A 25,864-nucleotide genomic window follows, 5' to 3' on the forward strand; every position below is an offset into this window, starting at 1 on the left:
AAAAAAAATACAAAACAAACAAAAACTCAAAACACACAAAAAAACAACCAATCCTAAGCAAACTTTTGTTTCTATCGCTTAAAAAATAAAGATTGATTAGCTACATCAAACTGGTCAGCAGAACCCTTTTTTTCTTTATTGTAAAACAGTTCAGATATCAGACAGTGTGAAACATGAAATACGATTAATTGCCCAGATTTTTTCATTTGATTCATAAAGCATGGGGTGCTGGTGCCTGGAATTTAACAACTGAAGGGGATTTTGCTGATATAGAACTGACTGTATTACCAGTGGGCCTGCATAAGTAGGTCTTATACGATTTAATCACACAATAATTTACCAGGCATTTCATTATTATTACCATCTTTGCAGCTTCAAATTAATGTGTAGCTTAACATGAAGGGCAATATTTTCTAGCATGGAACAGACTGAATTATGACAGTCAGAAGGTTGTTTTTAACTAAAATGAGAGTTCTGCCATGTTAACAAACTAACAAGAACAGCCCATGAATGTTAAATAAGAAAACCATGTCAGAAAGACATAGAGACAGTGGCTTGCTTTTCCTTTGCTGGTTGCTAACTCTGTTAGCATTATAAAGCAAATAAGACAAATGTCTCAAAGGATCCAGGACTTGAAACAAACAACATGAAATCTACAACACCAACAACAACAAACTGGATATATCTCCATTTCAAACTAATAAAAATAGTCTTTGAAGACATAGGAAGCCAGGTCTCCTGCTCATCAGAGGACTTTCTAATGACAAGACAAAAGGTATCATCTGCAGCCCATTATTTTGTCTTAATTCCAACCACAAAGATTCAAGTTACCACTTATACACAGATACAATCTGAACTTGTAGCAGCATAACATCAAAGATAGCCAGAATCAAGCTTTAAAGAGCTACCAGTGCATCTATTTTCTCCTCCTAATTAAATTCAACAAACCCAGAGTTCCTAGTGAGATTATTTTAATCAAAATTATATCTCATTTTTATCAAGACATACATATTTCTTGGCACACAGAGGAAATTTTTTTGTTATTATTATTCCTTATCTGGGCCAATTCTAATAAAGGAAAAGCCTTGAAAAGCTCTACTTACATTTTTCTGACCCTACCTCCTAGTCCTACCATTTCAGCTTCTTGCACACTTCTCAATTCACTACATTAGACCAACCTCTAGACTGACCCCAAATCTCATTCTCCTTTTATTTCTTAGCTCCATTTTAGTCTAACTGAACATACTTTTTCATGATAGTATCTCATTCCAAATTTAATGAGAAGAGATATTCTAAGCACTTAAAATAGTTTAAAGACTATTTTATTGGTTTTCTTCAAAATGAAAGTTTCTCAGGGAGTTTTGAAGATGACTTTTTCAGAATCAAGAATTCTAGATCTTTCCAGGAGAATGCTTTGACATAGAAAGCTTTAACTCCTGCCATTTCTGTTGTGACTCTGCAGTTCTGTCAATATTTTGAACAACAAGATGAAGTTTCACTCCAGTTTTGAGCCAGATACACATGCTGCTGTTTCACTACAGATAGCCTCAGTTAAAAGTAGTAAAGTCCTGTCACTACAGCACCAGGACTTGGCTCCTACTTGCCTCCTCTGCAGGAACTCACTTGCTTCCAAACCACAGCTCATTCCCAAGTCACCAGAACTTCAAGTACTGATGGAAAGTCCATGACAGAAGCAGCAGAACTAGCAAGCCAGCACTCTTACAAACAGATTAAAGCACTAAGGCCATACACACACACCCCACACACGTATTTTACTTTACATGTATGTTGAAGTCAACTGAATTTAGCTGAACACTTAAAAGCTTTGCTAAATACAGGTTAATACAACTTCTGCTTGGTTACATCAGAGCTTTTATCAAAGGTTTAACTACTTAGCTGGCAATCAGTCACAAAATCATTACTGCCTCTGAAAACTATATCAATCCTTTGCCACAGACTTCAGATGCTGTTTCTACTAATTCTGTCAAAATCTCCACCTACTCCAGAAGTAGAAAAAAGCCAGAGATTATAAAGGAGATAAAATCTTCTAGCCTTCTTGCTTATACTTAGAGCAACACTGGGAAAAGCAAGAATAAACTTGGTTAAAAATTCTTCTTTGTAACAGAATGTGTATAAAAAGATTAATGCCAAAATACAGCATTTTAATATTAATATTAATGTTGTCTTCACTAATCAAACTGTATCCTTCTATAAAAATTGTAGCACTTAATATATTCAAGAAGCTATATGCCATTTTAGATGAAATTGCTAGTCCAGTAGTCCCTTTTGTATGAAAATTGCACCCAATATTATTCTCTTTAAGATGCAGAGCTTTACAAACTTTATGAAGTTCAAGATTAATTTGTATTCGGCGAACCATCTGAGGAGGTAACCTGTTGCATTTTGCCAGTTAATCCTAAACATTGAACTTACTTTTTGAAACACTTATCTTTTTCAATGGGAAGACTAGGTTTCTTGTTAACTCTGGCTATTTGATGAAATGAAATTTAAGTAGTAAACGAAATTGTACTCAGAAAACGATAATAATAAAGATATTAAATTAGGTTACAAGGACGAAAAAGCCATAACTAAAGCTTAGTGCCATACATATGAAGACAACAAAATAGCTGCAGGCATATAAATACAGATGGGCACCAGATTCTGGAGCATTTGTCTCCAAATATGGCAGGTGATGACAGGCAGCCAGCAAGAGCACAGGAAGTGGTACTCAGCTGGCACCACTGTTTTTAAACTAAAAAAGAAAAAAAAAACCAAAACAAAACAATGAAATGACACTGGCTGCTGAGTCAGTAGAAATTTTGATCTTTCACTGATCCAGTGGCCCGGAATTTCTGGAAGTCTCTGCTTAGAAAATACCACCAACCAATTTTTATATTTCTACACATGCACCAGTGCTCGGAGAAAGAGTTGAAAAGATCAGCTTATATAATATACACTTCCTAAAAACATCTCTTCAAAATACATTACCAAATGTGCTTGATATCAGATTTCTGGTGCTACAACTAGACATTATGTTATGCTCTACAGAATTTCTGTGTTAACCACTACTTTATATCACCCTTAAAAAGCAAATACTGTAAAAGCAAATTAACTACAGTATGAGCCTTTGCATTTAATTTTAAGTTTCATAAAATAATATTCAGTCATTAAGAGTTTTTTTGCATAGCAGCAATCTCAGTGTCTACTGCTGTTTGCAGTGTGAGTATCTTCAGATTAGTGATAAATTGCTGAACACACACTTTCATACTTTCACCAATTTCAACTTAAAATGCCTGACACACTATTTCAAGTTTGACTAAGCGGTACTGAGTTTGGTTTTTAATATTTAAAGATGTTTCAGACAATAAGGCATTTTCAGTTTAGAGTATCTTCTGGAAGGAGTGAGGAGAAATCACAACTTTGTTTAACCTTTTTTTTTCCTGCTTTTTTAACATAAGGGACATTACACCTATCTGATCTTTGTGGAAAGGAAATGAGAAATACATTTTTCTTAAGCATTGATTTCAATAGCCTCTTGTTCTCTCAACCGCAAAGTTTGGTCATCTCATCTTCAAGTACTTACAACAAAGATTACTGGCAACTCTCACATCTTATCCTTTCCAACTCCTACCTTCCTTCAAAAGCAGCCTTGAATTCTTTGTTAAAAGGTGACATACTCAACATTTTTCTTTTGGAACTTTGCTTTGTTTTATGTTTTATAAACAAAAGACATGCTATTTTATAAAGTAAAAATTATCAGCTTCATAAAACCACCCAAAATACAATTTTCATGTTAACTGTTTCAACATTCAACAATTTTGGTAATGATTGTGTAATACCAACATATTAAAGTTGATTACTCTCAAACTCTCTATCTTCATCATTAGGGTAAGATTCGTAAAACTCATATTCAAGTATAAAAAATATTTACCATGTGGTCACAGAAACCAAGCATCCTTGACTTACCACTTACGATCATTGTACATTCTATTAATTCTATCCCATTCTGCATTCAGCTGGGTTAGTGCATCTCCTATTTGCATCGCCTCAGGTCCAGATGCTTCTAAGATAACATCAGGCTGCTTCTCATGTATGACTGCAATTTGATCCCCAAGTTTATCCAAAATATCTTTTATGTTCTGCAAGCAGAGTAATGAGACAAGCCATTAGTAAAGTCAACACCAGTAGCAAATTTTAAAAAAATATCAAAAAGTAATCTTTTCAAAATACTGTGTAAAAAAAAACCACAGTATCTACAGTGAGACCATGAGCATCAGCATCAGCAGTTTACAGATTAAATCAGTTTTAGCAACTGAACTGAATAATCCATCACACCTTTTTAAGCATGTGCCCTTCCCAGATTTTTATGAAGAGGATTAAATATTTTATATATCCAATCTGTTGCTTAGGTAAAAGGGCATACCATAGCAGTATCCTCATTATGAAACAAATCTGTCAGTGTACATATTCCTTTCTCATGTAAAAAAAATGAGCCATAAAATATGACTTCATGCTTCATGTAGTCTCCTGTATGCACAGAATGGCAAAAGCATAAGCTACATGGAAGTTTTAGATCTAAATGACAAAGTTAAAGCAATCTATCTCAAATATCATCAAACTATGATGTGAAAACACCTTTAAAACAGATCCTGTTATAAGACTGCCCTGGTATTCAGAGGACAAATGGTTCGTGCAAACAGTGGAATTTACTTATCTTTATGAATTTAAAACAGTAACACTTCTAAAATTTCTATGGTCTGCTATTTGCTTCTTCTAAAAATAGCATTAAAATAGACCAAAATTTCAAAAATGGATGAAAGACCTGCATCAAATTAAAGTATTTTAAACTTGTCTTAACATAAACACTCTTAATAGTACTTAAGGGAGCAGAGAAGCAGAGTAAACAGGGGCAAGAGAATCAAGTTGGAAAAGTGGACTGAAATTCTGAAAAGCTTTTAAAGGACCTGTATAACAGCTGCAGAAACAGCTGATGCAGCTCTAGGTGACAGGTAAAGCCTGACTACCTCAAAGGTGAGGACACATGGACCCCTCTATGCTCATCAATCCATGGAAGTACATCCACACTGCATCACACCATGTGCATTTCCCAAAGCCAAAGGATGTTTTCTGTGGGAATCTCTGTATCGTGCACTTTTGCATGCTCAAGAGTATGGAGAAGTCTGAGTCCTGGTTAATTAACTCGCATTTGACACCATGATTCAATATTTTCAAACATACTTTCTTCACCCCCTTCTGAAGAAGGGCAAATTATTAACCACTTTCTCATCATTAATCACACTGGTAAATCCACTGGCTGGCAATGAGAAGTGGGAGCTTAAAATTGAGCACATATTAATGCTTTGCTAATCAGAACAGATACCGCCGTCTTGTGGCCTCAGATATAGCTTCACACAAAAGTCAAGAATCTCCCTTTCTCTTTCTTCCCATGTGAGCAACTGTTTTCATGTGACACAAAGAGCAGCAGCTGTATTAAGGAGACCAAGCAGGAACAAAAGGAGATTGGTTTTAGTTTTTCTCTACTTGCTATGTAGACTACATGATGAAAGATTTCACCAACAAAATAAGACAAAACTACTCCTCCAACCTCCCACCCAACTTCCACGCTGCTCCACTTTGTATCCAGATTCTGCATAAAAGAAAAATTAGCCACAAAACTGTCTCATTATTTAATTTTCAGTGCATATTGATTCCATATATACTGAGCAAAAATACAAATACAGCTATACAGTCTCTAAGGTGGTCTTTTTTCTTCTGCTACTCCCTTCTGTTCTTCCCTCTGAATATAATGCTTAGGCATGCAGTACCTTTAGTGCATCTTCCTGAGTTGAAAAGTCCTCATAGATGCCAGTATTTAGCTCTGGTGCATTCAGCAGCAGTTCAACATCAGCCATAGCCAGCAAGACTCTGTTGATTTCAACTAAGTATTCAGCCGAAAAAGGCAAGGTCCTAACCCCTGTGGCAAAGTGGCCTTTTAACCTCTGCTGGACAAGGATTGCCTAAAAACATGAAAATTAATTTTATTTTTCAAAGAACAAGTAATTATGAAAAAAATCCTAAACCAGTAGACTATATTAAGAACATGAACTTTTCTCATTAATGGACAAAACAAAGGTCTTTTTAGCAAAGTTACATAAATTCAGAAAGCTGCAAGTCCTGCAGAAAATTGTTTGTTTATTTTTAAAAAGTTAGAAACCAGTAGATATCATGCTTCGCAATGATCCTGTATAATTCTTTATTAAAACTCTGGGGAGTGGGAAGGGCACTGCTATTTCTCTCCCCTTGATCCGTACCAATTCGAGAAATTGCACTTCTTGATCAAGCCTGTATCTCGTCGTGATTACAATGAACTGTCTGCTGCCTCCATCATCAAGGATTCCCAGAAGTTAACAATTTACTGAAGTAGGCCTTTTTTTCCCTCTCCACATTCTCTTCAGTAAGCATCTCCACCCACATTTCCCAACAATTTTTAAATAAATTAGTGCTCCACCAGTACAATATGCTTTTTGCAGTAATAAGAGACACTAAGGTCTGAAAAGCTTGGCAATTGTTACTTGTTCTGGCCGTATGACCAGCTATCTAGCCAAGTACCATGTTAGCAGATAGGAAAGCAAGAACAGTAATTTGATGCAGCTTTTTCTTGGGTCATAAATGATGGTCTGGATCTGAAAAATTAGGAAGCCAGCTGCAAGAAGCTATACACTGCCACACCTGGTAAAGGTAGCAGAGGCAGGTGAAGCAGATACTCCATAGACCGAAAACAGGTTTTTGCTGAAAAAGTTTCTTGTTAAACAAGATAGTTACCATATCTGAAAACAGACCAGTTCTTCAAAATCAATAAAAAAAGTAAACTCACCTCCAAATACTGAAGAATTCAAGCAACTTCTAAGCCACCCTCCTGTACTCGGTGAATTTGAGCCAGACAGAGGCACTCAACTGTATGATTTACTAACAGCTAAGAATACACTTAAGAGTGTGAAGCATAAATCTATGTTCACAGCAATTTCAACCTGCAAATTTTATTTTGCAATCAGTCTGGGCTAGGTGCACACATGCAATTCATTCGCACAGCTGACAAACAGTAAAATATTAAGCCCCACTTACAAAGCCTGTATCTTCCTCCTTCACATGTTTCTGAGCATTTGAAATATGTCACTCAAATTAACTGCAATCTAACATATGCAGCATGTGTAGTTCAAAAGAAAAAGGGACTGCAGCTGAATGCTCATGTATTCATTGTTCAGAATTTCTTCTCATGCACTGAATGGTCCTAAGCATTTTATTTGTTTTGTGTTGGTTTGGGCTTTTTCAGTTTGTTATTTTGAAGTAGACTGACAGCCCTGTGACTGGGGACACAGTTGTACTTCCACAAGACCTATATCACCAAACTCAGTATGTTTTCAGTCCACACTAAAGAGATACAGGCACATAAGCATAAATTTAGTCTACTGAAAACAAGTATTACAGACAAGCATCATAAAATAGCATTGCTTTTGATTCAGTAACAGTACAGCAAGCACACACCGCAGTAAAAACCATAAACTACTCCATATGCTTTAGTGACAAATCCAGCATCTTAGTCCCTGATGCTACCCAAACACATTTTCTTGAGACACTGTGTATGTTCTCTCAGCTTCCATCACTGAAATTTGGAGCAAAAGCCCAAGGCTTAGATAGTGGTATTATTTCCTGTAGAAGGAGAGGCCACAGCACCAAAGAAATCAGACAAAACTTGTGTAACTCAGTGTCTTTTCTCCAGCAATGTGGAATAAACCTGGGTTTGAACAGACATCAGGATGCCTGCTGCAGCACAGGTGCCTGCAGCATCTTCACAAGGTGTTTTCACTCTCCATGATCCCACAAGTCCCATTCTCACACAGGCAATAGTCCAGTATCTGGACTTCACCTCAGTGAACAGGTCAATGGACTTTATTCTCTTTCTACTTCATGCATTTTGCTTTATTTCCTATTAGAAAAAAGTTGCACAAGATTTAAAACAGTATCTGTTGGCACACAGCAAAATTGTTTTCCACTTGTTGCCTACACTGAGGTATATTGAAACGTTCTGCTTCCCTGGTAGCACTCCCCTGGGCCAGGTTGTTGCTCTTCTGCAAAGCAGTGAATCCCTCCTGCAGAGCAGACCTCATTGCTAATCTCCTCCAGCTGCCTCCCATCACCAAGATTATATTTCCTCCTTTCACAACCCTCTATCTTAAAGGTGAACATGTGTTATAAACACATTAGTGCTTTACTACAGCCAAGTTTAAAATTGTTCAGCTGTTCTCTACCTTGCATTGCAGACTGTCAGCTCCTAAAACGCAGCATAAAGAACAAAAAAATGGAAGACCAGAAGTTTGACAAAGCTGTCTCATACAAATCAAACATCTAAATGTCACAGAAGCTGGTTTATAGGGTGTTTTGTTTTTAAATGAAAGCAGGCAAACTTCTTTTAAGTTTTCACAAATAAAAAGTTAATCAAAGGTTATTTAGAAGGACATCTGACTAGATGACTTAGACAACCTTTTCTACTTCAATTTCAGTTATAACAGCATGTTTATTAAATTTGGTCTGTCTTTAAATACTAGGAAAAATGTAGGACTGGGGGAAAAAAGGGAATACTTAGTTACTGGTGTGCATTCTATAAATAAAGCTTCTCAATGAGAGCCGCTCAAAATAATTTTAATTAAGTGGTCAAAAAAATTTGTTTCCTCCTACACTTAATGTGTGGAGGAGGAATTAATTCTGTAATTCAGAATTTAGTTTCAGATTTTCTTCCCCTTCCCTTTTTTACACTTAAATATATTTTGAAACAAAATCTACCAAGGGTTCAACTCAAGGAGATATTTTGACTTGCTTTGAAGTAGAAGTTATTGCAAAATACTGGCCAGGAAAATGACATAAAATTAAATAATTTACCTTGGATGTTTTACTACATAAACATTTTAACCAAAAATGTTTACTCAATCAAATCTCAGATCACCACACATTACTTATTCTCTTTGCAAATAAATACACTTTTTATTAGAAATGCTCACTTTTCAACCATTCCTTGCCTCCTTCTCTCTCACACAAAATATTTCAAAGCCAGTTCCTAAGAAAAGGTTTTCCAAAGCTAAAATCCTACGTCCACTTTATTTGTTTTTTTGGGTTAATTACTGCAGTCAGTAAGCACCATATTTGCAGGCAATGTAGCTAATGGTTCATATTTAAGTAACCCAGAACCTTCCCTATAAAAAGCACAATAGGCAAACAAACATGTTTTCTTTACTACAGGAATAATACTTTAAGAGCTTCAAGATGGTGTCTGTGTTTCAGTTTATAGGAAAAACTGCACTGTGCCTACAACAGCAAATTCACTTCCCATCTGCAAAATTATCATTTTCACTTCAAAACAGTTTTCTAAAACCTGGAAAAACCTCTCCGGAACTTCAGTCAACTAATTACCTCTGCAATTTAAGGTTTAATTTTTCTTTTCACTCATTCTGAGACAAGCCAGAATACAGCAATTTAAATAAATACTAAAGCAAGGTTTGAAAAGAAGGAATTCAAGGAGATATAAACTTCAGGTGCAGGCTTTCCCAGCTAACAGATTTGTGGCAAAACAAGAGTTATTCAGAAGTACCTGCTATGCAGAAGGGTTACCAATATTTCAGAGACACTTAACTCCATAATCCCTTGAAGAATACATGATGAGGAATATTTATGAACCAGCTACTTCCAGCAAATCAATATATAGATAAATACAACCTTCAAGCTGAATAAATAGGTCCTCCCCTCCATATTCATTTACAAAAGTGTAAATAATGCATTACATAAAACCTTAATTGCAGTCTACTTCCCAGCTTGGTGGCTGAAATCCTTCTTTCCCTCCCTGTTTGTTCATCTCAAATGCTATTTTTCTCTTCCTCTGCTCAATGCACCTTCCTTACACTGAGGTGAGGGGTTGAGGCAGCTGCACAACAGTGGGTCAAGAATTCATTTCGTGCTTCTCAGTCCTGAGATGATCCTGCAATTTGCTATTTGGTAGCCTAGGAGCCCTATGGATATCACCACGGTTTCCCTTTCCCTAAAAAAGACATCCCTACTGACTAAAGAAGGGGAAGGGAGGGTGTCCAAGCACTGAATGGATGGTGAAAATTTGGGAAGGGCAGTTTCTGTTGCAGAATTTTAACATTAGGGTCCCCCATAGTGCTCAGGGTGAGTCAAGTCTGGCAGCTCCAAGAAAATTCTGGAGTAACTATGTTCGTCTAAAATGATGATGATATTTGGGAACACTATTTCTCCCTTTAGAAATTGTATGGCCTCATACTATTTTTGCTGTTCAAGATCAATTAGTGAAACACGTAAAAGAACAAGCCATGAAAGTAAAGCAAGGTCACTTGAGACAGGCTGCCTTACCACTCAAATATCAGAAAGCTAGAGGCACGTGAAGCAAAAGCAGCTGTTTCAGAGTTTCACAGCAGTAATGAAAATTACTGTGGTCCCTTTCTGAAAGCCTAGCTGACTCAGCCAGACTACATCTGAAAGGATAAGGATAGTTCTACACAACTTAACTAATTCTGAACAAAGATCACATTTCTCCATCAATAGTCTACTGTAATTTCTATAGTAAGAGAAATATTTACACAATATTCTGCATTCAGCATCCACATACAAGATGCAGGAATGGATACACCACTGCCAGGGATTAGCAGCAGTATATCCTCTATAGAAGGAAATGGATCTTCCTTAGAGAAGATCAATCAACCTGCAGTGAGACCAGCAGTGACAGAGGTCAGCTAATGGCACTGGACCACTCTCATGAGCAAAGAGCCATCCAGGTGCACCTTCTTTTTCCAATCCAGTAATGGATTCACTCAAAACAGCTGATGGTCAAACAGAAAAACTGAATCATGCTGTTTGCTCTAAATGTGTATGGATCCTCATTTCTGTCAAACAAATCCCCTGGCATCAGGGGAGCACATGTGCAAGTACCACAGAACACCAACAGTGACCACTGGCAAACAAAGAGGTCAGATGCCTGAGAGTTAAACAGACCCTGGGGCCATCTTTGCTGCCCAGCTCTGCATGGGAAGCTTAGCATTTTTAAAAGTCTCTCTGAAGAGAAGCCGATTTAAAAGGGTTACTTTCATAGCTGATATAGCCTGCATAACCAAGGAAAGCAGACCAATCGCCGTAGATCTACAGCTACTATAGCCAGCTGAAGCCACATAGGATTACAGCTGTGAACAAAGAGCATCATGTTCTGATTTTGTGGTGTGAGTCTCACAGGGAACCAGAGCATTTTATCCCTGCCTCCAAGTTAATTGGTGCTGGGTTAAAAAGTTACAGAGCAGTCAAAAAGAGATTGATTGGTTTTAATTATGAAGCAGAAACTGAGTACTTGACAGATTGCCTAGCCCCCAGGCTTGTCCAAGAAATTACTTACTGCTTCACAAGGTTCCTCACTGTTATTGCCTAAAATATTAATGTAATTACTGTGTGGCCAAAGTATTTTGAAGGATGAAATGGAGAAATAAAATTTAAAAACAAAAACCCAAATCAAAACAAGCAAACAAAAAATAAACCACCAAACCACTACAAAACAAAAAACCCCACACAAAACAGAACAAAACCACTGAAAGTATCTGTTCCCTCAGCAATTAAGCCATACAGCTTTCTGACTAGCAAGTTTTATCAGACCCAGACATCCTATTAAATCAGCTGTGAAATTGTTTGTCAAGACCCCCACATACATTACTACAGACAATTCTTCTCATCAAAATACTTCAACTTTTGTCATTTTTATCTATTTTCATTGTGTACAGTAATATCAATCACACAAGCATAGTTATCACTCACTAAGCACTTGAGGCAGTGAAAACCAGCATCAGAGTATCTACAATATCCTGACCACAGGATGCAGAGGCACTGAGTTTAAGCCTTAAATGAGGCTTATCATACCTGCAACAACCAGACATAGAATCAGGCTGTTTTAGCCAAGGTATCAAAAAGATCTAAGCATAACTCCCATGAGCAAAACTGGCAAAAGAAACCATCCTGATTCAACCACACTGCCCAAATCACACTCTAAGACTTAGGCCTAATGACTGGGACATTTTGGACCTATGATGACTATGTAGAAATTCCAAACCAGTATATGCTGATAATTTCCTAATGAAAAATGAATGCTGTCATTTCAAAAACACTTCTTTCCAAGACTGTGTCAAAAGAACAGTGATAAAACCCTAATATATGAATCTCTAAAGCTCATACTTTGCATTCACTCTGCTTACTCTAAGAAAAAAGTCTAATTTACCCATGAATTTTGTTCACTTTCTACTCCTTGCAGCCCTGGCAGATGCTGCTGGGGACCAAAGACAAGTGAGGCAAATGCCAAATTGTCTGTACCCAGCTGTGAAAATACATATAGGGTTGTCCTCCATGAAGCTGTGAAAAGCACTTCAAAAATCAAAACCACTCCCTCAAAACTTGGAATTACAAAATTCATATTTTGGAATTGCAAAGATCCAGAGAGTCAGACTGTGTGTACACACTTTTAACTCTTCCCCAGAGAATCTTATACACTAAAAAAGTCATAACTAAGTTGTAAGTGGGACACCAAAGGGAAGACGGCATAAAAGACCTTTAACTATAGTAACTGTCATAATCATACCTGCACACTATTGTACTTTTTCTGCAGAAGCAAGAGCTGTATGTAGACTTCTCTCTCTTATGGTCCTCCATAGGCTGCTGTAACAACTGCCCTCCTCTCTGTAGAACTTTTTCAACCTGAACTCTTTCTTGATCCAGCTAAAATTGCACTGTATTGCCTACAGAAAGCTAAGCTACGGTTTCCAAAATTAATTTATTACCTGTCTGGATATTAAAAGTAATGGTACCAAAATGTTGCTTTGGTATCCAAATGTGAGCCAAAGTCAAGCAGCGATTCTCCTCCACAACTACCAAATCATAAAATCCAATTTGGTCATTCCATAAACTTCATAAAGAGATGCCCTGCAGGAAGCTCACTCAGTGAGCCAACAGTAGGCAGCCACAGCAAGAAGGTGCTATGACTTCAGCTCCATTTCTATTCTGAACATTCTTTGACAATAATAAGCAAGCTCAGAGCAGAACAGCAAGAAAACAAAAATATAATATAAAAACAGCTGTAAGGAAGCATATGTTCTATAACAATAGGTCCTTCCACAGAGACCTTCCAAAAATGGATTTCTGTAGTGTACATGCCATTTTCCATAGACTTATATTCAGCTTTCCAGCTCAGTTTATACTTCATGTGCCTAAAAAGAAGGCAGATAGGGCAGCCTGAAAGAACTTTACCCAATTTTCTAGTCAACAAGATGCAAACAAAAGTATGACTGTTCTATACAGATGAATAGCAAAGCCTAGATAAGAATCTAGAAAAAGATAGATTTTGTTCCAAGTTCTTATTTTGACTTTCTATGAGCCTTATTACAACACCTCTATTTCTACCTTATCACACAAGCATCCACTGACCCGATCTATGCATCTATGATTCAGTGTATCATAACAGTTAAAATGTTAAGTGAAGAAAATTGTCTGCCCAATGACATAGATTAGAGGCCCAAAACTGCCAAATACAGAGTCTCAGCTGCATTGAGTAATAACCGCAATATAAATTCAGACAATTAGATATGAAGCAAGAAAAAAAAAAAAGTGTTGCACCCTATTACTTTTACAGGAAGGTTTCCTTATAAACAGCTGCTCTGAGCAGAAGAGAGAAAATGAATGAAAATCAAAGTTCACTACCTGAATCATGTAAAACCATACCAAAAATACAGACTGATATATGACTAGTTACTGTCAATGCATCAGTCAAGAGGTGGCGGCAGCTATGGGAAAAGTACAGGAATATTGTGCAGTGTTTCCAACAATCTTGTAATACCCTTAATTTTCTACTTCTGTAGAATTCTCAGAATTCCCCCTTGAAGTGTGGGGCAATGTAACACGAGGACAAAACAGAAAGGTAGTTAGTTATTTAATTCTTCCACCAATCACCAACCTTTTCATCTTCCCTACTCAACTCCAGACGCTTCTCCACAACTTTTAACATATTCTGTACATCACTCTCAAATTTTTCCAGGTCTGGAAAAGCTACTCTGACTTCACGGGGGTCTGACATGACAGGAAGTCGTTCTTGTCCAACAAGCATCTGCAAAGCAAAGCAAAACAAAACTTTGTTCAAGCTGAAAAATTAGTCTGAGCCGTGACACAGAGTTTAATGATTTAAACCAATTGCCCATGAACAGGCATACCAGTTTGTAGGACCATCAGATATCAGCATTAAAAAAAATTTGCAGGACTTGTTTGATCTAACACTGAGACTTGGATGCAGCGTTAATAGAAATTACCAAGCTTCTACCTTCAAATTTCAATCTGAGCATTTTGAACTCAAAACAAACAGAAAAATCTACAGCCACATTATCTTATAGCGTTGTTCTGTAGTTCATACAAATACATACTGCAATATATAAATTTTTCTGGATTTTTATAACACAGTTATTTGTAAATTTTCCTTTGCAACTCAAGTCATCACCTGCTACCCAGGTAAAAAAAAGCAGTTGGTCTAAAATCAGTCTGTCTCTTTTTCACATATAAATATCTACACTTCAAAGAGAACCAAAAGCAATGAAGTGCTGCCCCCTAAAGCTATTTGCCATGGTTTTGACACAGACCCCTCCAAACACGTTTTGGGGCTTGCTCATCCTCACCTTGGCACTTCTGATGTGCTGAGAGACCTTCTCAAAGTTACGGTTCAGTTCTGCCAGTTTGGGTTCAACAAGTTCACGGCACGACACCCCCCGTCCATTCATTAGGATGATAGCCTGATCACGCACATTATCCACTCGAAGACTAACATCATCTAATTCAGATGTTAAGCGCTAAGAAGTGAAAGAAGATGCAAATGGTTACCCAAGGAAAGGAAAAAAATATTTAAAAAGAGAAAAAGAAAAAAACCAAACAAACCAAAACCAGGCAGCAAACCTGACTTGACTTCATTTGGAATCCAGAAGTGGTTACTTGACAGCAACACTTCTTACCTTCACAGTTTCCTCCTTTTTGCTTGCTGACTTTTTCTCAATTTCATCCAGCAAGGCTTCAGCCTGATACAGCCAAGTACTTATGTGGGCAACATTTTCATCAAATATTTCCAACTGGCCCTGATGATTCTGGGAAAAAAAAATGAAAAAAAAATATCTATGTGACAAACAGACAAAAGAAAAGAAATCCACAAAAATCCTCAACACAAAACCCAAAACCACCCACATAGTAAAACCCCACACCAAAAAAAAAAAAAAACCCAAACCCTGCCAAAACCAACAGTATGAGTAAAAAGGAGATCAATGGAATAGTGTTATACATACACCTTGGAAACGAACAGTGAAAATTAGACTGTACATTTCACCTTCAGCAAGTGTTTACAAGAATTCAATTGTTATTCTAGACCCTTTGATATCATTCCTAATTCTTAGAAAGGGAAACAGAAATAGCTGAGGTGGTTTGTCCAACTAAATATAGTTAGACAATATATTTACAGTGTTACAGCCAAACCACAACATTTCAGTTGATCAAAAACCCATTATTTTTTTCAGCTATCACTAGCAGATACAACAGTACACATTATGTGTGGTTGTCACTGGGATTTTTTAATTGAAAGAGGATTACACCAAAACATACAAATTATAATAGCCAGGTTTTTATATTTTACCGATTACATTAAAATATTTCTCTCTTAAGAACTTAAGTCACCATGTTGTAGACATGTTAATTAGGTCTGCTTTCATATGCAGTCAAACTGTAATATTAGGTGCCACAAACAGAAAACAAGACATTATTCTGTGTGTCAGAACAAAGCTAAAAGATGAAAAGTACCATCCTGCTTAAGCACAGAGTTCCTTACCCAGAAAAGGGGTAGCTAAGCTTTGATCTTTTAGACTAACAAAAGAAAGGGAGGGAACAAAAGAGAGAGAAGGCTCTCTATATCAACATCATGAAATTTTCAGCTAAAGAAATAACAGTTTAACCTAACAAAGTCAAGAGAAGAACAATACTTATCACCAGACACAAACATAATTTAGGTTTTTAGTTTGGGATCATCCTTACAGCATTTATAAACATGGGTAAACTATCTGACTACTCCTAACATGGGTATCATTGGTCTATGAAACAAACAGTAAGACCTGTAACAGACATTGGACAGGATGCACAGGGCTCAGTATCTAGGTATACACCAAAGTTTCCACAATTTAAGCCCATATCAGGGGCTTCTGAAAGTAGATTGTCATAACTAGCTGAACACCACAAATACTTTTACTGCCTGAAAACATCAACTGTAAAATGTTTCATGTCCATTTACCAAAACTTGCAGCTTTAGACTGTCTAATACACTTAGTTTTCCATTTACTCAGACAAACAGATGCTGCTGGCCTCAACTCTTGAGTTGGCATACTCTTAAACACTTGCTGTTATGGGCTGTCCGAAAGAGCAATAGGCTCACAAAGGGTCCCAAGTGCTTTGCTGAACACCACTAGGAAGTTATCAATTGTCCATTAAACAGTCATCATCTGGGTCTTGGGAAATCTATTGACACAAAAATGCTCTGTTCATGCTGGAGCCGGCACAGAGGTTTCTTTCAGGCTGAATAAAGAGCAGCAGACTGCAGCCTCATGAGAACCTATTTTTTGGGGGTAGTTCCTTTTGTTTTCTACTGATATTAATAAATTCATGAACTTGTAGTAAGTTACACAAAAATAATATGCAACTTCTGGGCTTTAACCTGTTATGAAACACAAACAATACTTCCATAACCTGGTGGGGTTTTTCCCCTCATCCTAATCTTATAGTATCTGCTAACTACCAGCTAATGAGTAAATACACTAGCAGTTTTATGAACACTTGTATGCCCCACAACCCACTCAGTCTACGTGCAATGGTAGATACCCCCTTTCAAGATAGTTTAGAAAGTTAGTTTTATGCACTAGGGTAGCAATAATTGTATTAAGAGCTAAATAACAATTGGACACAAAAGGTTAGCACTATTAGTAGAGCAAAGGAGAAAGAGAACACATCAACAGGGAAGAGGTACAAGGAGGTAAATTAGTAAATAAGGACAAAAAATTAAAAATTTAATATGATGGCACACAAAGGAGCAGGGGGAGAAAAGGAAAGACAGATTAAAACAACAAATGTGTAAAAGGTGCTCACTAATCATATGCTGGATTTTCTATAGAAAAGAGGATTTACACCACAAAGTCTAGGGGGAGTAAGAACCCAGAAAAGAGACTTAGAACTGAAGCTAGGAGAAAGACAAAGGCAAAGGAAAAAGAAAAGTTAAACTCAGTTTTATTCTCTACAATTAAGCAGGTTATTCCCACCAGGTCAAGTTAACTGTCTGCCTGGGATATTTACATAGTTTCATCAGTCTAACCTCCAGATTCTGCATTTTCATATCCTACCCACCAAGAAATAGCCACTACTACCAAGCACATGGCACCAATGCCTATCAATGCCTTTATGCCTAAAACACTTGCAAAACAATTTCCCACCTTCCTCACTGTATATAACCTCATGACTCACCTCTCCAGCTGCAGAGTAATCAGATACATTCATCTAAGTCCATAAAGCACCATGGAAGCTTCACATAACAGCACAGTGAGACACATAAAAACTGCAACTGCTCCAAGGGTGTGGAGACAGAACCACTCTGAATTTTTCTCACACATGCAACTTACCAACAAGGTGTCACACCAGTCCTCTGTCCAGGTCCGAACTCTGCTCCAGCCAGCATTAAGGACACACAGCTTCTCCTCCAGGGAAGCCTCACTCCCTTCCACTAGAGCCTGAAGTGCGGTGCAGCTTTCTGTGATGCTCTTCAGATCAGATTTCCTCCTCTCCAGCTCTCTCAGCACATTCTGAAACAAGACAAGCCATTAACACTGCACACTGCTTCCAATCACAAGGGCAATGGACACACATCTTTACCTCCACAGGAAACAAATAGTATCATAGATGATCTTCATTTGAGAAAAATCAAACCAACTAGAATCACCTTCTGTTTGTACTCACTCACTGTAGACAGTGATCTGAGAGTGTGCACAAAATGCATGTAAGTAACCTGAATAACTTAGCCTGAGACCTTTTTGTTTTGTTGTTTTATATCTTCACAGTTCCTTTTCATTATGCAGGTAAAGCAAATGCACCGCATCACATTATAGGTCCAGTTTTAAAAGGTTCTTTTCAGCACTGTCAAGCACAACAGAGAATGTTATTTTCAAGAGACACTTCGAATTTCTCTGTATCTTTTCCTCTTAAAGTACTTTTACAGCTGACAACAATGAGAAAAGTGGTAGGCCAAGGCTAAATGTTTTTTTGAGAACAACCACCACTCATTACTGCGTATATTCAATTCACTTACTACATATTACAGAAGCCCTATTGTATTACCTATCCGTAGATATGTAAATATATGTATTGTTAGCTCTAATATTTTTTCCAAATAATCTCTGATTTAAAATAGTGGGGGTTTTTAATCTAAAAATTAATCACCTTCTTTGAGAGAATGTGTACTGACATACAGATAAGGTAAAATGTCATCTCTTGAATATCAGTATATGGTTTCCATGTGAAAATAGCACCTCTTGCCATAGAAGACCACTGATTATTATTGATAAAATCTGGCTAATATTTAGAATGATCTTTGGTGTCCATGTGCAGCATGTGGAAGAATGCAGTTAATCACAACTAGTGTCTGGATCTCCCTGAACATCTTATCTGTGAAGTAAATGATTTATTATTATATCACAAAATATTATCTTAGAGACAGAGAAAATACTCAGGTTACTACATTTTAAAATTGCCTCTAGAAAACCTTAAGACAGGATGGACAACTTTGCATACAACATAAAGTAGAGTAAGTATACATCAATAAGTATTTACAAGCTTGTTTGGAAAGAAATCTTAGGGATACAGCCACAGCAGAAGTGTAGTGCTAATAATTGTTAAACCTGAATGAAATAGGTGAAAACAAGTTACAATTAGAGGGGTTTTTTTAATTTTATATGCTTTCACACTAAGATTTTACACAGACCTATTCCAAAAGTAAAAGGTTACAGTAAATTACTGGAAAGATCAGTATTGCTGAACTGTATCAACTGACACTTGTTGCCAACTCCCACTATTACATATACAAGTTTCTACAGTGCAAGAAAGTAGATACTTTGCTTCAGAATAATTATAACACATTCACCTGCTTCCATGAAAAGTTCCCAATTTATAGATGAAAGAAAAAGAACAACTACAGGAGCTTTTCCTTTTGCGGAGTCACAATTTTGAAGACAAAGCTGTTCCATTGAGAGTTAAAACTCAATTTTTCATTAAAAACGTCAATGAACTTTAAGTTTGCTCTATTAGTAAAATACTTGACTCATCCTAAAGTTATATCTGCTGATAGTTAACACTATTATACTTATGAACTATGTCAGAGATACAGTAAGTCACTTACATACCTACTAATATCAAATATGTAGTAATATCTAATATTTCAGTGGCCATTTAAGTTTGAAGCAAGATGTCAGATATAAAACAGATCAGGCTCAGTAAGTATCGAATATGATCTACTGGATCTACTAAAATTTCACAATGCAAGAGATTTAGGACCCAGTTATAGGGATTTAAATTCACAGCCACTTCCATGTGGTATTGCCATAATGTTAAACATTTATTCTAGAGATATTTAAAGCATGCTTACTTTGGCCCAGGCAATTTCTGAATCTAGATCAGAAAGCAAGCTCTCTGAAGTGGACTTCTGCACAAGCTCAGCCTCAGTGGCAGCCAGCCACTCTGACAAAGAGGCAGCCTCTTTCCTCATTTTGCGTGCCAGCTGGGATGCTCTTTCAAGGTCTTGTTTTCCTTCTGTCACCTACAAAAAAAAGGATAAAAAACCCAAAACTAGAGTTTTAAAGATAGCAAAACCAAAATCTAGCCAGCTACAATATCCACCCAAATATATAAAATCCTTGCATCTTAAGATGGTCTTGCATTAGGGAAGGACCTTGAAAAGATAAATCATTTATAAACATCTGCATCTTACTATACAAAGCAGAATATATAAAACTAGAATAATTTTAAATCAAAACAAAGACAAAGAAACCTGCATAGCAACTTATTTATAGTTAATAAACCTATGTTTAAACTTTGTTTATTATGTTCTTTTAAATGAAACTCAAAGGAATTATAGAATCCAGTCAGCGACAAAGGTAAAATTCAATTCCTTTCTGTATTTTGATAGACCTGCTAGCAGAAAGCTATAAAGAAAAATTTCACTGAAACTCTAGTCTGCCCTTGAAAACATCTCAGTAAAGTGAATATGAAGTTTGATGTTTGCTGCAGTATCATCAATTATATTTCACATTGGCTACACAATTAGTCTGGTCAAACTTTAACATAGACTCGAGAATAAATCCAACCATAGCAGTCAGAATCAACAGACATTTCAAAAAATTCCCTTCTGTCTCAGCTTAACGTTCGCATGTATTTATTCAAAATAATGCACTCTTCAAAGATCTAAAAAAATTAATTCAGACACAAACAAAATCATAACACTATACTGCAAATAACTTTGCCTTTCTCTCATTTCCCAGTTTCTTGTCTACATGCTTCCTGAGTTATAGATGTGTAGGTTCCACCAGAATGCACAGCCTGGTGAATGTCCTCCACTTCATAACAATAAAATATTTCCTAGGGTCTATTTCAAAATATTCCAACAATGAAATCTGGGCACTTACCTATAGCTTCTTTTGCAGAACACTGAACAGGTGTGAGTCTGCTTGGTCTCCTGTCTTAATTTGGGTAGGAAAAGAATCCCCTATTTCCCCCCTGCCCCTAAGGGTTTAACCATTTTTAAACACTTCACTTGAATAAATACCTGTTCAATTACTAAGAAAATTACTCAAATCAATATTTAATTCAGTTGATGGGAAATACAGGTTTGTCTCCATTTTCTATTTCATACTGAGAGCAATCTTTTAGATGGATTACAATTAGAAACCATCATGGCACCTTCTAAAAAATCTGAACGTCTCTTATGATAGTCTGATAGTATATTATCTTGCAGGCTGGTTGACAGTTATGAGAAAGTACAACGTTGCTCAAAGACTTTAACAAATAGCAGACCAGCTTTGCCAGAATGATGAAAGCTCTGTGAACCTTCCTTTCTTCAAGGCTACCTCACCTTTGGGAATATCCTGTGAGCACCGAAGTCTTCACAACTACAGGATTGTTGTGTATTCTTTAATCTCTCAACTGATTGCTTCTGGATGTAGCAACTAGCCTATACAGTATCAGCTTCAGAATCAAACTTAAAACAGCATCTGACATCAAAAACAACAAAGAAGGGAAATTTATATGCAGACAAATGTTCATATATACTTTTTTTTCCTTACCTGTGCCCCCAAGTCATTGTAAAGAAATTTCAATGCTGTCAGTTGCTCATCCATCCCTTTGGGATTATCTGTCTGTTGTTTCTGTACAATTTGCCTTCCTGTCTTGATGACCGTTTCAACCTCCAGTTTCACCTCACTGAGGGTCTTATAGAGTTTCTAAAAACAGAAGTATGTACATTGATGATCAATTTGTAGTGCAGATTTTCAGACTTTGCACCACTTGGGGTCCTGACCCCTGATTCCATTTAAACTCTGGGCTATGGATTCAGAGCAATGTCTGCTAAGATTTAAAATTCCTGATGTTCCGTATTTTAGTCTAGTTTTCTCTTTCAGAAAAAAAGAAAAAAATTCCTAATATTTTAGCAGCGTTTACTCCACAACGTCACCACACGTGGCAAGGCTAACATTGCGATCTGTACTTCATCTTCTGTATAGTATTTGTTTTGTTCAAGTACTAAGAACCAAGCAAAGTTGCCCCTGGAGCAATGCTTCTCCATAATACAAGGATGAGCTAGAGAAGGGAGTTTTTATAAACTCAGCTGTTCTACCACATTTGTGATCAACAATCCACTACTTTTATGTCCACATTCTCACCCAGAAGAATTAGAGGTTTTTAGTTAGCTATTGTTCTGTTGGCATTTTGCAAAGAGTTGTAAAAGTTCCATCAGGACTTTAAGCATAATTTCCTCAGGAGCGAGTTCAGGTAAGAAGAATCACACGAGAAACAAACACCTCCAAGCATGACTTAAGAGTATTGCACACTTACCATGCATTTGTCCAGGTGAGTTTGGATTACATCTGGGTCAGTACCTTTCACATCCAAGACATGAAGCTCTGCTTTTACACCATCCAACACCCGCTTGCAATCCAACATGCGCTGCTCAAAATTGGCTGGTTTCTGGAAAAGCTGATACTTTGTAGACACTTCACGGAGTTTTCTCTGTTTTAATGAATGTCATGTTAAAAGATTGGTTTAAATTAATATCTACGCTTCAAAAATAACATTTAAAGCATCTCTCCCTTGCAGATTCTAACTTGCCTCTCATGCCACCACAACTCATGTGTACACATGCAGTGTTCCCAGGTGGCCAAGGTGACCAATGGCATTCTGGCTTGTATCAGGTATAGCGTGGCCAGCAGGACCAGAGAAGTGATTATCCCCATGTACTCAGCACTGTTGAGGATGCACCTTGTGTACTGCGTTCAGTTTTGGGTGCCACAGGATAAGAAAGTCATTAAGGTGCTGAAAAGAGTCAAAAGAAGGGCTAGAAAACTGGTGAAGAGTCTTGAGAATAAGTCTTATGAGGGACAGCTGAAGCACTTGAGGTTGTTTAGTCTGAAGAAGGCTTAGGGGAGACCCTATCACTCTCTACAACTACCTCAAAGGAGGTTGTAAAGAGATGGGCATGGATGTCTTCTCACAAGTTACAACCAATATAACAAGAGGAAATGTCATCAAGTTACAGCCGGGGAGGTTTAGGTTAGACATTAGGAAAAAACTTCACACTGAAAAGGTTGTCAAAGACTGGAACAGACTGCCCAGGGACATGGTGGAATGCTTGTTTCCTAAAATGTAAAAAGCATATAGTATTTACTTTTGAGGTCTGGTTGACTGCACAAAGCAATTTACAGGCTGACAACAGTAGCATGTAACTGAAAACCAAAAGCTCTTCAGATTTCTTAGTGTGAGTCATATTTTTACCTGCAAAGCATCCAGCTGAGTTCCACCACGAGGAGATCTGCATTCAGGAGACGCAGGAGGGAAAGAATCTTGAGCTCCTCTAAGGTGGATTCATGAGCTGCAATCTCAGCTTGAATTTTCTGCCATGTCATAGAAACAAGAAAAAAAATTGTTACCAAGTTGCTTGTAGAGAGGGGAAAAGGAACTTGCTTACCACCAATACCAACCAGAAGCAAATATACTCTGTACACTACCAGCTTTATTTTAAAAGTTCTGGATCTGGTAACAGCTTACTAGATTCAAAGCAATTAAGACTGTTATTCAATACACCCTTCTTAAAGCAGAAAAACAATCCAGATTACAAAAGATACCACCTACTACAACAGCACAGGACTGAAGTGAAGTCTTCATGAATTACTAAGCCTAGGCTGAGCAATGTCACAAGATGTTTCAAAATGTCTTATAGTGAAAAGCTGTAGGGGAATACCTGGGCCTCCTGGGGCATCTGAAAGGCATCTACCCTATCAGTAAGGTAAGATGTCAGCTGTCTATCCAGCTCCACTAAGTTCTCCTGCAAGACCTGCAACATGTGGTCGGTTTCTCGCATGGTCTGTAGCTGCTGTTCCAAGGCTATCTGCCGGCTCACCGCCTGCGTGGGACAGAAAGGCAAAACAAGATGGAGCAGTAATTCAATACAAATTATAATAAACTTCCTCAAAACAAGGTGAGGACACCCAGAAAAATCGTATGCCAGGAGGACTGTCTAAAAAGAGCAAAGACAAGCCCTAGAAGGCAGCAATTTTTGGAGCCTATGATTCATACCAGTAACAGACAAGCAGTGGCATAGAAGGAGAGTTCTGTTGCTAAATATACAGTATAGTGAAAACAGGTCTGTCCTGTCACCTCAGGAACAAAGTATTCTGTAAAAACATACCAGTTCCAAAAAATAGCTATTCAATGGGAACTGGGGACTTTGTAATACACTACAGACCAATATTTTTTTATGTGTAAACTTGCACATTTTCTTTCAAAATAACAAACTCTGTCTCTCTATTGCAGTGTGAAAACAGAGCTTCACAGTTCTTTTCCTCTATTACCTCTCTTTTCAACAGCAAAACTTCTTAGTTCATCTGAAATTTCACTACTTGCATGGGAACACAGATTCCCCATATGCACAGACTAGTGGGTACACATACACACACAGAGATATGGAAAGCTGTCAACAGCCCAGCGTGTCAGCCCTCCAGCTGCCAAAGCAGATAGTTCTTATAAGGCAATAAAGTACTGTTGTAACAGGAAAAACAATAGTGAATGCTAAGTTAAATGATACCATGTAGCCCCTAGCTGAGGATATTGCATTCGTGTTGCTCACTGTAATGAGGATGAACTGAAATTCCCTCTATGACTACACTTTAGCAGTGACAGAAAACAACTCCTATCCTACAATTTGGCAGGGGCCTGTATTACCAGGATACAGAAGACATGTTACAAATTTATGCACTCTAAAATACAGCTAGTCTTCCTCTCTCTATTAAATCTAGAAAAGATTAGACTAAAATACAAGAGGAGGAAGGGGATAACATAATAGATGGGAAATAAGAAAAGGCTGTCCTTCTGTTCCTTATTTCAGTACGACTTATTCCTAGCTATTTACAAGAGTGAAAATGTCACTTATGTTCCTCATTTTTACAGTTCGCAAGCAGCTCACCAGTATTTATGGCAGTAGGAAGGGAATATTAACTTCAGTTATTGAATTGCCCCCCTTGAGACCGGAATTGCTTTTTTGTGAAAGTTACCTGGAAAAATACCAGGGGTCCCTGCAGTGCAAGGGTGTGCAAGTGTGCAAAACAAAACCTGACTCATGTCAGGGGGAATTAAAAAAAAAAAAGCATCTTAGACACTTAGAGCGTTATTCCAAATCGAGAACAGCTGCCAATATTATGAAGTTTTTTTCCTCTTTTCCTGTATTGCAGCCCTGCATCTATGAATTCAGCTAACAGAAATCATTTAAGGCCACTGAGCCTAAGAACCCAGTCTACTTCAACCCTGCCCCCAAATTCTTACCAAGTGACTCAGTTCCTCATAGCGGGCATTGAAAGCCTCCAATTTTTCACTGATTATATCATCAAGAATCCCTCCATCAATCAGTGTCTGTCCAAGTTCCCGAATCTGGGTTCGATTATCAGCTGGATGACGCAGGACTGATTCCAGGGACTAATTAGCAGAGAAAGATTTAAAGGTCAAGACACCGAATATTACTGCATTTTCAGAAGTGGAAATCTGCCTGCATGCACAGAAGTTTTATACTTCAAATGTCCTGAGAGTGCTCTAAAATCATGAATTAGTTATAGCTTAATCCACGATGAATGAAGGCAAATACAGTGCTCATTTTGCGTTAGATAATTAAACTTCACAGCACTTCTTGCCTGTTCACATAAGTTCATACTAAGTGCTTGAAGGAAGTAATCAATTTACACAGGACAGGAGAGAGCATACACTTTTAGCATGGTACCAAGTACGACACAGTCATGTACACCAAAATTCAGCTTTTGGTGGAGGATCTTACAAATATCCATCAAGATTCAGAGTAATATATTCATTTAACCTGAAGAATCAGAATATTCCACACATTTCAATATTCTGCTGAAGTGTAGAATTTATGTTTTTTTAAACAGAGCTATCTAAAAAGTTACCAATCAGATAG

At 37.3% G+C, this 25,864-nt stretch overlaps 1 protein-coding gene across 1 annotated transcript in view; it reads right to left on the reverse strand.

Moving 5' to 3' along the window:
* LOC104548598 (utrophin-like) overlaps positions 1 to 25,864 on the reverse strand; it is a gene marked incomplete at its 3' end in the record, with an annotated part of 165,727 nt that overhangs the window by 134,459 nt on the left and 5,404 nt on the right. Inside the window, 15 exon segments of the mRNA XM_010194667.1 lie at positions 3,967 to 4,139; positions 5,826 to 6,017; positions 12,674 to 12,720; positions 12,723 to 12,810; positions 14,042 to 14,191; positions 14,751 to 14,921; positions 15,081 to 15,209; positions 17,772 to 17,951; positions 19,787 to 19,957; positions 21,480 to 21,635; positions 22,246 to 22,419; positions 23,182 to 23,249; positions 23,252 to 23,300; positions 23,648 to 23,809; positions 25,225 to 25,374. Coding sequence (XP_010192969.1) covers positions 3,967 to 4,139; positions 5,826 to 6,017; positions 12,674 to 12,720; positions 12,723 to 12,810; positions 14,042 to 14,191; positions 14,751 to 14,921; positions 15,081 to 15,209; positions 17,772 to 17,951; positions 19,787 to 19,957; positions 21,480 to 21,635; positions 22,246 to 22,419; positions 23,182 to 23,249; positions 23,252 to 23,300; positions 23,648 to 23,809; positions 25,225 to 25,374 — 2,060 coding nt within the window.

The sequence above is a fragment of the Mesitornis unicolor genome, unplaced genomic scaffold (assembly GCF_000695765.1).
Source record: "Mesitornis unicolor isolate BGI_N332 unplaced genomic scaffold, ASM69576v1 scaffold1691, whole genome shotgun sequence".
NCBI classification, from domain to species: Eukaryota; Metazoa; Chordata; class Aves; order Mesitornithiformes; family Mesitornithidae; genus Mesitornis; species Mesitornis unicolor.